The 12743-nt window shown below is 40.1% G+C and overlaps 1 protein-coding gene across 1 annotated transcript; it reads right to left on the reverse strand.

Moving 5' to 3' along the window:
• Nucleotides 1-4714: 4714 nt before the first annotated feature.
• On the reverse strand, nt 4715-5209 carry LOC149158639 (uncharacterized). The gene has a single exon (XM_089434059.1). The coding sequence runs from the start codon at nt 5207-5209 to the stop codon at nt 4715-4717; it is 495 nt and encodes a 164-aa protein (XP_089290185.1).
• Nucleotides 5210-12743: the final 7534 nt, after the last annotated feature.

The following is a 12743-nucleotide window of genomic DNA, read 5'->3' on the forward strand; positions in this document are numbered from 1 at the left end:
ATCAAAAACTCAAAAAAATACCAGAGGGGAATGATCACTGAAACACAAGACAATACCATAAACCCATGATCGAATCGCCTTACAACCTTGCCCAGTGGGGAGGGGAATTCTACAAAAAGAGAAGCATGGATGGCCTTTCTATTCATCAATGGGCTCTTCAGTAATTCGACACCAGCCCATATCAGGTGGTTCCTCTAACTGAGTCACATTCTGAGCATCAGGACCCGGATCTACCATCATCGCATCCCGCGCACTGCTCCTTTGTTCATTTGTTTCCCGATGAGGAGTGTTCTCCGTAGCCGACTGAAAAGATGAAGAGGGGTCCTGGATTGCCCTCAAATTTTCTGCCTGAGTCCTTAAGTCACCAGTTAAACTTTCCTCCTGAAAAACCACTATAAAATAGGCTGTGATCCTGGGCCTATTTAGAGCACTGTCAAAGGTGAATATAGCGGAGCCTGTGGCAGGAATCGGACCAGGTCGAGAGTCAGAGGCTCGAGACCTTCCTCTTCTACTGCGAGAAGAAAGCCCTCTCCTTGGAGGATGAATCCGTTGGGGCTCTTCTCGGCTGCCCCCTACGACTGCCCACTCTAGGTCTCAATCAAGGCATCCTGCAGATGACAGTGGCCCAGATCCAGAAATTTTGTTGTGGGGCGATAGCCTAGATGCGGCGATGCCTCCTAATTGAGCCTCCTCTGCCTAGATTGAGCGTATCGTCTGGGTTTTCCAAATCCCTTCTCGAGTGCAATATCCAAAACCAAACACCGATTCAGTTGCCAAGAGATAAGAATGAGAGGGCCAATTTGTAATACCTAAGTAGTACTCGGGGAGGGGAGTGACCAGCCTCGCAGAGAAGGCCAAGATTATCAGCACCGGGGTCCAATTCCTTCCCTTCTCTCTGAGTTTCTTTGCATGCGCTGAGGAATGCCGGCAGAGCGGCTAAGCCACTGAACTATCCAACTTCCTCGACCCTTCACCTGTTTTAAGGTTACTAGCCATGTCTTGGGAGTTGCCTCCCATTACTGCTCCGTTGAAGGCTTGAGCCCTCCACTGCACGTTGGTGCGTGCGAGACTTAATTACCTTGCTATGAGCTTGGCATTCCAGCTAATCTGGTGGTATCGTGTACCCTGAATGACGATCATGCAGATGTGTCGTGCACTGTGTGTTATTTCCCTTCCACGTTTCCTGTGCAGGTCGGGCAAGTGGCGTTCCGCCCCGCCCATCCACTGTCCTGTCATCTTAACTCTCCGTGCTAACACCCGCATCCAAGGGAGCAGCATCCTTTTGGACCTGAAGTTTGCATTCCTGTGAATGATCATTGTTTTGGATTATGTCGAGCGTCCCTATAATGAGAGTGTGCTTAGAATCCACCCCCAAGTTGGCTAAGAGGTCTGCAGCCTTATTTCCTTCCCGTTTTACATGAGTGAAGATGATAGCTCGATTATTGTGAAGCCATTATTCTAAGGCCTCCATTCTAGATTCAAGTCTCCAGGTTTTGGCAATTTTCCTGGCATGAGTCCCATTGAGAATTTTCTTGGCCATGTTGATGAGGACGAGGAAGTCGCCTTCAACTTCCAGGGGTTGAAGGTTGTGGATTCTGGAAAGTAGAAGTCCTTGCCATAGGCCCTCCAATTCTGCTGAGTTATTGGTGTCCCATCCTATGTTGCCATAGTAGATGAGGAGGGGCGAGCCTACATGATTTCTGAATATTCCCCCATATCAAGCATTTCCGAGATTGTCTTTTGATGCTCCGTCAAAATTGAGCTTGATAGTGTGCTTTTGTGGTGGAGTCCAGGTATCCTTTTTTCCTTTGCTACTTTCTGAGTGGGCTTGAGGTGGTTTTCCTTATTGGAGTGGCAAATTACAATTTGCCCAAATGGCCTTCTCATTTTCCAAAGTAGGAAAATCATCCGGTGTCCAAGTGCAAACTGCTAATGTCTCCTTAAGGTTCAAGCAGAAGTTTCTCCAGATGATCTCTATGGGGGTTGTTTGATCTTTGAATATATGCTTGTTCCTTTCCTTCCAGATACACCAAGTGAGGAGCCCTGGTATTAATCTCCAAAGTTGATTGAGTACTTCACTTTTGTATGGACTCTGGTGCCATTGGCGAATTGAATCGATGATATCTTCTGATACCCTGCATTTTCTTTGGCATCGAAAGCTGGCTTTTTCCCACATTTGGTTAGCCAGGGTGCAGGAGTCCAGAAGGTGCTGAAGAGTTTCCTCCTGCGATTTGCAATTAACACATATTGATGGCCCATGGTAATTTCTGCGCCTGAGTTTATCCCATGTCAGTATTTTCCGATGCCCCACCAACCATAGGAAAAGTGATACTTTGGGCCAGTTACCAGCTGACCAAATTCTCCCCCATATAGGATCTAGAGGCGATGTAGTCGAACTTATGATCTTGTGGGCTTCTACAGTGGTGAAAGTTCCTTTTGGCCAGTAGCCCCAGCGTATGATGTCTTTGTCCTCGGAGTATCTCACTTGGCGTTTTTGGAGCTCCCCTTCTAGTTCCTTAATGGTCCTTTGATCAACTCTATTGATTATCAATTCGCTTTGCTGCCATTTCCTGTATCCTTGATCAGTTTCCTGAGTCCAATGGTGCCATATTTCTTCTTGATGCTGCTCATCCCCTGAGTGGCTTGGGAGTCGACTGAGGAGGCTGCTGAGTTTTGGCAACTGGTTCCAGGCATCCATCCAGAAACGTGCTGTCCTGCCATTTCGAACCTCCCAAAAACTGTGTTGTTGAATCATTAGAAAGTGTTGTTTAGCTGCATTCCAAATGAGTGAGCCTTTTGCATTGGGCGTTAGCCTGATGAGCTCCTCCTGTGGCCTGTGATTGGCATATTTAGCTGTCCAGATGGCCGCCCATGGTTTGTTGGGGATGGTTAACCATTGCCACCAGATTTTTGCGCACATTATAGCATTGCTGTGGCTGGGGTCTCTTAGACCAATGCCTCCTTGCTCCTTAGGCTTGCATACGGAGATCCATTTAACCAAAGCCCATTTGTGGTTTGTGCCCATCGCTCCCCAGAGAAAGTTGCGCTGTATATTCCTTATTCTTTTTATCACCCATTTAGGAGCTGCAAGGATTGAAAAAAGGTAGAGCGACATTGCCTGTAGAACAGCCTTGATTAGTACTAGTCTGCTGGCTATATTCAGAGATCTATGAGTCCATGAATTGAGCCGGTGGTCAATTTTCTCAAGAAGCAAGCGCCAAGAGGAATGCTTGATAGCTGAGTCAATGAGAGGGGCTCCAAGGTATTTGGAAGGGAGGGAGTCAATGGAGAAGCCCAGAATACGAGCGATGGCCCTTTGAACGACAGGAGGGGTGTGAAAGAAAAAGATATGAGATTTGGAATTATTAATACTGGTTCTTGAGGCCTCGGAGAAATCATTCAGCAGGGATTTGAACATAGAAGCTTCTTGGACAGAGGGGTACCTGAACAACATGTTGTCATCGACAAACTGCTGATGGGTAATAGCAGGGGAGTTATGGATGGAAAGACCTTTGATTTGCTGGGCAAGGCGAGCCTGAGTTATGTGGCGACCTAATCCTTCAGCCATGAGAACAAAGAGGAAAGGCGACAGAGGATCGCCCTGCCGGATACCTCTTGAGGGACTGAAGGGACGGGATGGAATGCCATTGACAAGGATGGAGAAGAAAGTAGAGGAAATGAGACTATGAATCCATCGAACCCATGTAGGAGAGAAACCAAAAGCTAACAACATTTTTTGTATGTACATCCAATTTAGCTTATCAAAAGCTTTTGACAAGTCCAACTTGAGTATCATACCTGCTTGCTTGGTGTGCTTGAGAGAGTGTATAACTTCGTGCGAGAGGATGATGCCGTCCAGGATCTATCTTCCTTCCACATAGCCGGATTGTTCAGGCGAGATGAGCAGGGGCAGTAGCGGCTTTAGTCTATTGGCTATGACCTTTGAAATCACCTTGTAGATTACATTGCATAGAGAAATTGGCCGGAACTTGTCTGGTGTGATACTGCTTTCTTCCTTTGGAATGAGCGCAATAAAAGTAGAATTGAGAGAGGGCAGAAGCCAGTGCAGGGTGCGCGACTCCTCAACTACTTGCCAGACTTCATCTCTGATTAATTCCTAGAAGGCATGGAAGAAGGTGGTTGTGAATCCATCCGAGCCGGGGGATTTTCCTTCCTTGAGTTGATGCATTGTTGTGTCTACTTCCTGTTGTTGAACTGGGCGAAGAAGGAGCTTTTTGTGATCTTCGGTGATGATTTTTGGCACGTTCCGTGTGATTTTTTCAATGGCCTGCCTTCTGTCTTTTTGGGGCTCTTGATGAACCTGCTGAAAGTGCCTTATGAATTCTTGCTCAATCGCATCATGCTCTTCTACTCTTCCCCCCCCCCCCCCCCCCCACTTCTGTATGAAAGGGATAGAGTTGTGCATTCTCTGCTGTACAGTTGTTCTGTGGAAGAACTTGGTGTTTCTTTCCCCCTCCTTCAATCATCTTATCCTTGATTTTTGCTTCCATAATATTTCCTCCTGCTTTCTCCTCTCCTCCAGTTGGTAATGAATGCGTTTCTCATGTTCCAAAGTTTCTTCATTGTGTCCTTCTATGATAATTTTCTATTGGAGTTGTTCCATTTCCCTGTTTAGATTCTGTTGTGCCTAAAAAATGTTTCTAAAGGTTTCTTGATTCCAGAGCTTGATATGAGTTTTGAGATACTTGAGTTTCTATTGAAACTGATACATTTTGGAACCTTCAGGCGGATGAAAATTATTCCAGGTATTTTTGATGAAGTCTTTGAATGCGGGATGAGTGAGCCAGAACGCCTCAAAGTGGAATGGTCTCTTATTGGCATTACCCGGTCTTTGCCACTGAAGGGCGATAGGCCAGTGGTCAGAGCCTGCATAAGGGAGAATTGCTGCTGTTATGTCCCCTCCTAAGTGGACTGCGTTATCAGTCAGAAGGAATCGGTCCAGCTTGGAGGCAATTTGATGCCTTCCAATCCTTCGATTGCTCCATGTGTGCGTACCATTACAAAACTGGAAATCGATAAGGGCGTTGTTTTGAATGAACTCCTTGAAGTGCTCATTTTCCTGCTCCATCCTTGTTCGACCTCCTTTCTTTTCCTCTATTTTAGTTATCATGTTAAAGTCTCCTCCAATGATCCACAGGGGGTGGACTCTGTGTAGACTCAGTGCTTCTATCGTGTCCAATAAAGCCATTTTACTGCCTGCCTCCTGAGGGAAGTAGACATTTGTAAGATGTCTGTGTATGTTGGTACCTATAATATGAAATCTTGCTTGGATGATGTGGTGGGATGCGTGTATATCTGAGAGAACTATCGCTTGCGATTCCATGCTATAGCGATCCCGCCAGAAGCCCCAGAGGTATCCAATGCCATTGAGTTGCTACCTATCCAAGCTCTGGAGAGTATGTTTCCCAGAGTATCACTGTTACACTTCGTTTCCTGAAGGAAACAAATTTGTGGCCTTTCTTGCTTTATCATGTTCTTAATCATTCTATGTTTTCCTAGGCTATTGAGCCCCCTTACATTCCATGATGTGAGCTTCATCTTTCACTATTGATGGTGGGTTTGTAATACTTGGTCAGCTTCACATATCTTCCTGAGTCAACCAGGATTTTCCCTAATGCAATTGTTCATTGAAGGTCGGTTCTTCTCCCTCTCTTCTTGGAATCTTTTGGAGTGAGGCTCCCGTCCCAGTAGCTGCCTGGTTGGATGCCTAATTGATGCTGCTGGTATGCCCTGGCTAGGATGACTTCTAGCGTGTTGAGTTGGTGCTCCGGTATCTTGTCAAACTCCTTCTTTTTGCATGCTACTTCAAGCTCCAGGATATCGAGTCCTCCTAGGTCGAAGCTTTCCGACTCTTTGTCCATCACTTGTGGCTAATTCATATCTTCTGGGGCTGTGGCTGTACTCATAGTATGGATGGAGGGGGCATCCACCTCCATGTCCTTTGTCTTTTCACTCAAGAGAAAAGCAGTAATATATCACATGTACCAAAAATTAAAATTACTTTCATATGGATGCATAAGGGATATATTCTTGTCATACCTTAGGGCTTACATTTCCATCCACTATTGCAGTTATAAAATATTGAAACCACGTATTATACATACCTTGTAGTATTCATCCACCTTTGCAACTTGTAACACTTATTTGTCATTGGTAATTGTAGCACTTTATCAACTTTCCACTATCTTTTCTCTTCATGTGATAGCTTTATTTTCCTACAACTTAGATGATCCTCAAGAGTGATTTTCTTATCACATCTCATTTAGGGGTTAGAATAATTCACATACTCAAATATCCAGGAAGCGATAACTAAATCAATCATCCTAAACAACAATAGAATCGTAAAGAATTAAGATAAATCTAAAAGGTAGTTATCTTTAATGAGAGGTGATCATCTTCGTCTTTAACCGACCTTGCCTTCAATAATTTCATCTACTTCATCAACAATTAGGGCTAATCGAGACTAGCCCAACTAGTGTTTATACTAAATCTGTCATGAGGGCTATAAAAACTCCTTATTGATCATGCTAGGGGTTCAATATTGCACAACTGAAGCCATTATCTTATCCCAAGGTTTATTCTAAACACTAACCTCATGTCATCCATCAAACTATAACAACCAGATTGCCTAGGGTTTCCTTCAATCCTTAGCATTCTTTTAGGACTCCTCCATCTTCTCTTCCTTCCAACAACGGTGTCTTCAAAGGGGTGACCTTCAATTATTTTTCTTTAGCCAAGCTCTCATACCATGTTCATTTTTATTAGGGCTATATTGTTCTTGTCTTTAGATTATTTCATTTCATCATTTACATATGTAATTCACCCCACAACACCATAGCATTATTCAACAAAATATGCAATTATATAGAAAGAACAATATCATCATGAATATAGTGCAACATAAAGGAACAATATATTAAAAACTTTTACACATAAAGACACCAGGATTGGTCGGAGACCAGGGAAAAACCCCCTAAGGGGGAAACCCCTTCAAATTATTCTTATTATTATATTTTCATTGAATGCTTCAAAAAATAGAGACTACGATGATCCATATTTTCAACAACAAAAGTATCCATTAAAATAAACTAAGCGACATCCAAGAGAAAAACCCAACAATGTTAATAATCAAAAACACAAATTCAGAAGTGTGCAGTCAAGTGGCAATATCTACGACAGAATTTTATGGTCAAATGATGATAAATTTCTAGTTTCTAGCCACACAAAGAGAGTGTACATGCATGCGGTTGGAACCCTCTAACCACACGGATAACCCTGTGTGCCCACAGTTGCAATAAAAAAATCCCCCCGACAACCCTGGGGTTGCAAATCAAAATCCTATATCTCATGTGCAAGCTTCAGAGCCTGCAATTTCAGACTTGTATGAACCAAACTCTGTGAACCACTTTAGACTTGTACGAGCCATACTAAATAAAGAGGAATGATGATGATGTCCAAATGAGGGTCACAACTTTACTTGTATTTATATCCATCTAAGGGTGTCCAATTTCTCTTTTGAGATGACTTGTCCTTTTGTGCACATATGGGTTTCCATATTAAAAATATATTTTTCCTCAACCAAATTAAATTCTTCCAAGGGCTAGAAGGGGTCTTTGTTGATAAAGAATATTTCCCAATGGAGGGAATTTGTCCCTCAATTGCCAAAAATTAACATTTCTAGAGAAAAATATTTAACATATCATTATTTTGAGGATAAAGGAAAGTAATTTCATGATCTGAAACTTCTCCAGATGTCAATGGATATTCTATTAAAAAAATTCACTCATATTTTGAGATATGTTCCATGCATAAGAGAATAAAAGTTAAAGTAAAATTCTTTATAAATTGCTTCCCACTCTCTTTTAAGGAATGAATCAAGTATGATAATCCAAAAAAAACGGACGAGGTCATTAGAAAAGAATGAATTTTGTACTAGTAGGCCAAGCAAATAACTGAGAACTAGAAATCATGACCTAATAAGAAGAAGGGCAAATATGTTTAAGGTGGAAAAGGAGGAAAACCTGGGAAGCTTAAACAACCTACTAAGGGGAATCAAAATCATAATTTTAGTAAAAGTTGTAAACTTCATTGATGAACTCAGATGCAAACTTAGACCAAATCTAAATAGACTTAATTTAATATGAAATGATTTAATGGAAAATACAAATGAACTTTAAAGTGTTAGGGTTGTGGAGAACCCCACCTATTACAAAATTTCCCTTACAATATGAGATCAGTACAAACCTTGCAAAACATTCAAGAGGCCTCCACAATTAATGATGTGTCTAGGAATATTTCGTGCATTAATGCGTCCCCAGAAGAGTGCTAGGAAGAGCATCAATCCACCATGTTGGAGATAGTATGTATTATTTTTAACCAATATATTTATGTATTAATAGACCCTGGTGCTATCTTGAGTTATATTAGTCCTGAGGTTGTAGAAAACTGTTAATTAAGGTCTGAGAAATACAAAAAATAATGGCTAGTCCACTTATCTACTGGCAAAAAAAGAAAATTTACTAACTAGGTAAGGCATGCCTAGTTATATTAAATGGAAATCACACTATTATGAATTTGAACATATTTCCATTGGGCTCATATGTTATTTCGGTTGGGATGGACTAGCTAGAGGTGCATAGGGAAGTTATTAATTTCCTTGATAAAGTTGTTACTTTTACATCATAAAAGTGATATATTCAAATTATAAGGGGTATATCCAAGCCTGTTTTTGTGCACCATATACCTTCAGTGAAATTAAAGAAGGATGCAACAAAATAATGCCAGCCATTTTCCATTGAGGTGGAATACCAATCACAGAAAATTGATCTAAGTCACTGGATGAATTAGAAGTTATTAGACAGTATCAAGACATTTTCCCTAATTAGATTTCTAGTTTACTCATGTGAAATCCCCTGCGGGTTAATTCCCCTTGTAAAACATTTCCCTTGTAATTATGTAACTATAAAATAAAATGGCTAAGAGAGGGACACATACTCCATTGCTTGAGGAGTGGTTTCTTTTAAATATTTTTTATCATCTAACAAAGTGGTTTTAAATGGGTCAAATATGTATTAAATGTAGCTAAAAATGAAGTATGGACCTATTTTTCTTTTGGACAAAATTACAAGCCAAGAAAGGACAGGTTTTTAATGAAAAATGGCAGTGCTCAAAGAGGGCAGTATGACAAAAGCACACATGAGAGTATGGGTTGCACTATTAAGATGAATTGGTTTGTCTAGACCACATAGAAGAGGAAAAAACCATCATTGCTGAGAACGCAAAGGAGGAGATACTCCTTCATTTAGTTGATTTATGAAAATGACCAGGAGAGGAGTCCAGAAGGATCCTATGGAAGACAAGAAAATAAGTTTGAGAGGCTTGTAGTAAATCAAGAAAAGAGGCTGAGAGGCTCCTACAAAATAGAGAAAGGAGGTTGAGAGGTTCATGCTAAATAATGAAAGGAGGTCGATAAGATCCTGCGAAATAGAGAAATGTGGTCGATAAGGTCAATGAAATCATACATTATTCATATGCATAGGTTGAGAAGGGAACAAAAGGAAGGGGAGTGGGAGAAGCTCGTTGTGAGTATGTGGATTTATTGAGATGGAAGAAAAGATATCAAGGCTAAGATAATCTAGGGAGAAAGGAAGCTCAGATGATTGTCCATTTAAAGAAACAAAAGGTCTTGCTAGTCGATAATCACTTAGCAGTGCCCTTTCCATACACGACTGATAAATCCACTAGATATTGTGTTGGTTGATAACTTCTAAGAGGTGGAGGCAAATAAAGACAGTCTGTTGATAACACCTAATGGTATTTCCATGGGATTAAGATGAGAAAATAGGTGGAGGTTCCACTAAGATGTTGGAGAGTGTACTCTTATTCCTTTAGAGGTAACTCATTTAATAAAACCTCCTTATCATTAATTTTATCTATCTATCCAGTTCTGAATTGAGATTCTCTGTGTCTAAATCCTTAGATTGTTGGGATGTTGTAAGTCCCTCTACATAAACATTGGAGGAAATTTCATCCTAAAAGTGGTCTCCTAAGGAAAAATAGTAAAATAATGGTTGAAATAATAAAATAAGAATGATGAATTTTGGAGGGAAAAGAAGATATATATATATTAAATTGCATTTTTGGCTTATCTCCTTATAAGTTTACTAAAATTTCAGATGATCACACTCGTTGGATGTAGAATTAAATTCCATATCCAACAAGTACCCATTATGCATACTTTTGAGAAGACCCACTTTGCTAAAAATTTAATATACATTAAAAAACATGTTTGACACATTTTTTTTAATGTATCCTGAATTTTTATCAATGTGGGTCTTCTCAAGTATGTATAATGGGTACACATTAGATGTGGAATTTAATTCCGTATCCAACCAGTGTCTACACTTGAAATTTGAGTAAACCTATAAGGAGATAAGCTAAAAATACAATTAAAAAAGTATTTTTTCTTCTTTTCCCTCCAAAATTTTTACATGTACCTCTTTTTAAATTTAAACAATTTTGATTCATTACATGAAACTACTTGAAAATTTCATGGGCACCTTTAGGATGAAATTTTCTCTAATGATAAAGTGTTCCCTGCCTTATCTGAAATTGTTGAATAGTTGATGGGTGAAGGTACGGTAGCCTTGAGACACCTTATTTCAGTTGATGATATTGATTTAATCTCTTGAGCAGAAGATGGTTGTATGCAATGATGCGGTTCAATGTGTATAGTGGAATTTGATAGTTGGTGGGTGGGTGTGAGGCAACCTCAAGGCACCCTATTTCAATTGATATTATTGGTTTAAAACTACTCGTAAATCACTCTACCTCAATCTTTCGAATATGGCTCAGGGGTGACAACTACAAGAAAGAGTTGGAAACTTCTTGTTTATGGATGGGTGAATATTTGAAGTCCCAACCTTATTTGTTAGATATTTCAACTTAAGATAAGTTTTCCTTATTCCTTACATTCTAGTAAATGGAATATGAATGTTTATGGTGCATCTTAAATTCATTTTAAATATTACACTAATGTTTCATGTGTTTATTCAATTCCTACATTAATGTTGGGGAATGTTGATTCCTCTGTGAATTTATGGATTCTTATTACTTGATTATGTGCTGGTTAAAAAGGGATTGTCAATTTTGGGGAACAAAGTTTCGCGTATGATTGGGAAATGTTGATTTCTTGCATGGATCTAGAATGGTGTGATTCCTTGTGTTATTCCGAGAAAATTCTAGTTTCATGGCATGTATGCATATGAATATACTATTTCTTGAGTTTGGGATATTTTCTAAGTTTCTTGAGTGTCATGAGATGTGTAGATCTTTGTAATATTTATTATTCTGTTGTGATGCGGAAGGAATGGTTCAAAACCCTTGTTATTAAAGTTCTCTATCTAAGCTTTAATTATTTACATAAATTGCATGTATATCTGGTCGATGCTTATTTATGAGCTCAGGGAGGATAGTGTTTCAATGCATATGCATATATTTATAAAGACATGTATAAAATAGATGGTGTAAATTCCTTATAAGCTCAGGAGGAATAGCATTAATGCCAAAACATATGCATGTATCTAGAGCTCATGAGGGAGAGCTATGAAATTATATGTATAAACTCTTATGGAAATGAGGAGAGGTTGAGTTCAAGACATTAATGGGCTTGGTACTTTTTCATGTGCATTGGCACTATAAGAAAACAATGGGGGAGGAAGATTTCAAACCATTAACTTGTAAAAATTTATGCTATAGTGGATGGAAGCGAGGCTCCAAAGAAGAAAAGAGCATGATCCCTATCTAATCATATGGCCTAGTGTTGTGATGGAGGGAAATCAGGCTGGAGAGAAGGCGACCATTGGATATTGCTGAAGTTTTGGCACCATTAGAACGACCCCAAAAGGATTACCCTAGAGGTTCCATGTGGATACATGGTTTAATCTCACTGGGATTTAATCCCCAAGATGATGTGGCATTGTGGGACACTAGATGGGCACATACATCAACAAAGAAGAAAGATAAAACCTTCAAATAATGTGAAAGCCATGAACTATAAGGGCTCAAAGTCTTATGTGGGACCTAAGCCACATGGAGGATTTGACATGGATGATGTCGCCCCAGCATTTAGTTTTGGTGATGTCACACTAAATCCCCAAACTTGATAGAGTTTCAGGTGGAGGGCATCGTATAACTCACCAGGATCTATTTTGTGAGGTTACATGGCATGTGTGGCCCAAGTGCTATGTGTTGTGGACATGTTTGTTACAGGGAAATGTGGCAGGTGAAGCCTTAATGTAGAATGTGCATTTCCATGTAGCCACGAAGGTTGTCCCTAATAGTTTAGTACGGAGTAATAATGAGACCCACTTGTTAGGCATACTAATCCCTCTTGCTGATAATATGGATCTCCCTAGACCTCATAGACATAGAGTAATAAACAAGAAATAACTACTACGTTTCCCCAGCTTACGATTGACTGAAACAAACAATATGAGAGAGGTCACTTACCATTTAATTGAAATTCCTAATGAAGTCACTTTTAGTGCCTTTGACTGTTAGCTTCTCCTTGATTCTTTAGAGATTGTTCCAACACTTCCCACAACCTCTCCATGATGTCTTGAAGGAGATATGCATAGGCAGAAACACATAAAGGATCAAAGCATCTATTAGATAGAATGGATGATAAATGAACTAATCAACTCAACATATATCGTAAACTA

The sequence above is a fragment of the Pinus tabuliformis genome, chromosome 5_2 (assembly GCF_031772625.1).
Source record: "Pinus tabuliformis cultivar Carrire ecotype Pingquan chromosome 5_2, CPIR1, whole genome shotgun sequence".
NCBI lineage: Eukaryota > Viridiplantae > Streptophyta > Pinopsida > Pinales > Pinaceae > Pinus > Pinus tabuliformis.

What these genes read in the sequence shown, in the direction of transcription:
- LOC149158639 (XM_089434059.1), bottom strand. Translation starts at nt 5,209, where the DNA reads ATGGCTTTATTGGACACGATAGAAGCACTGAGTCTACACAGAGTCCAC.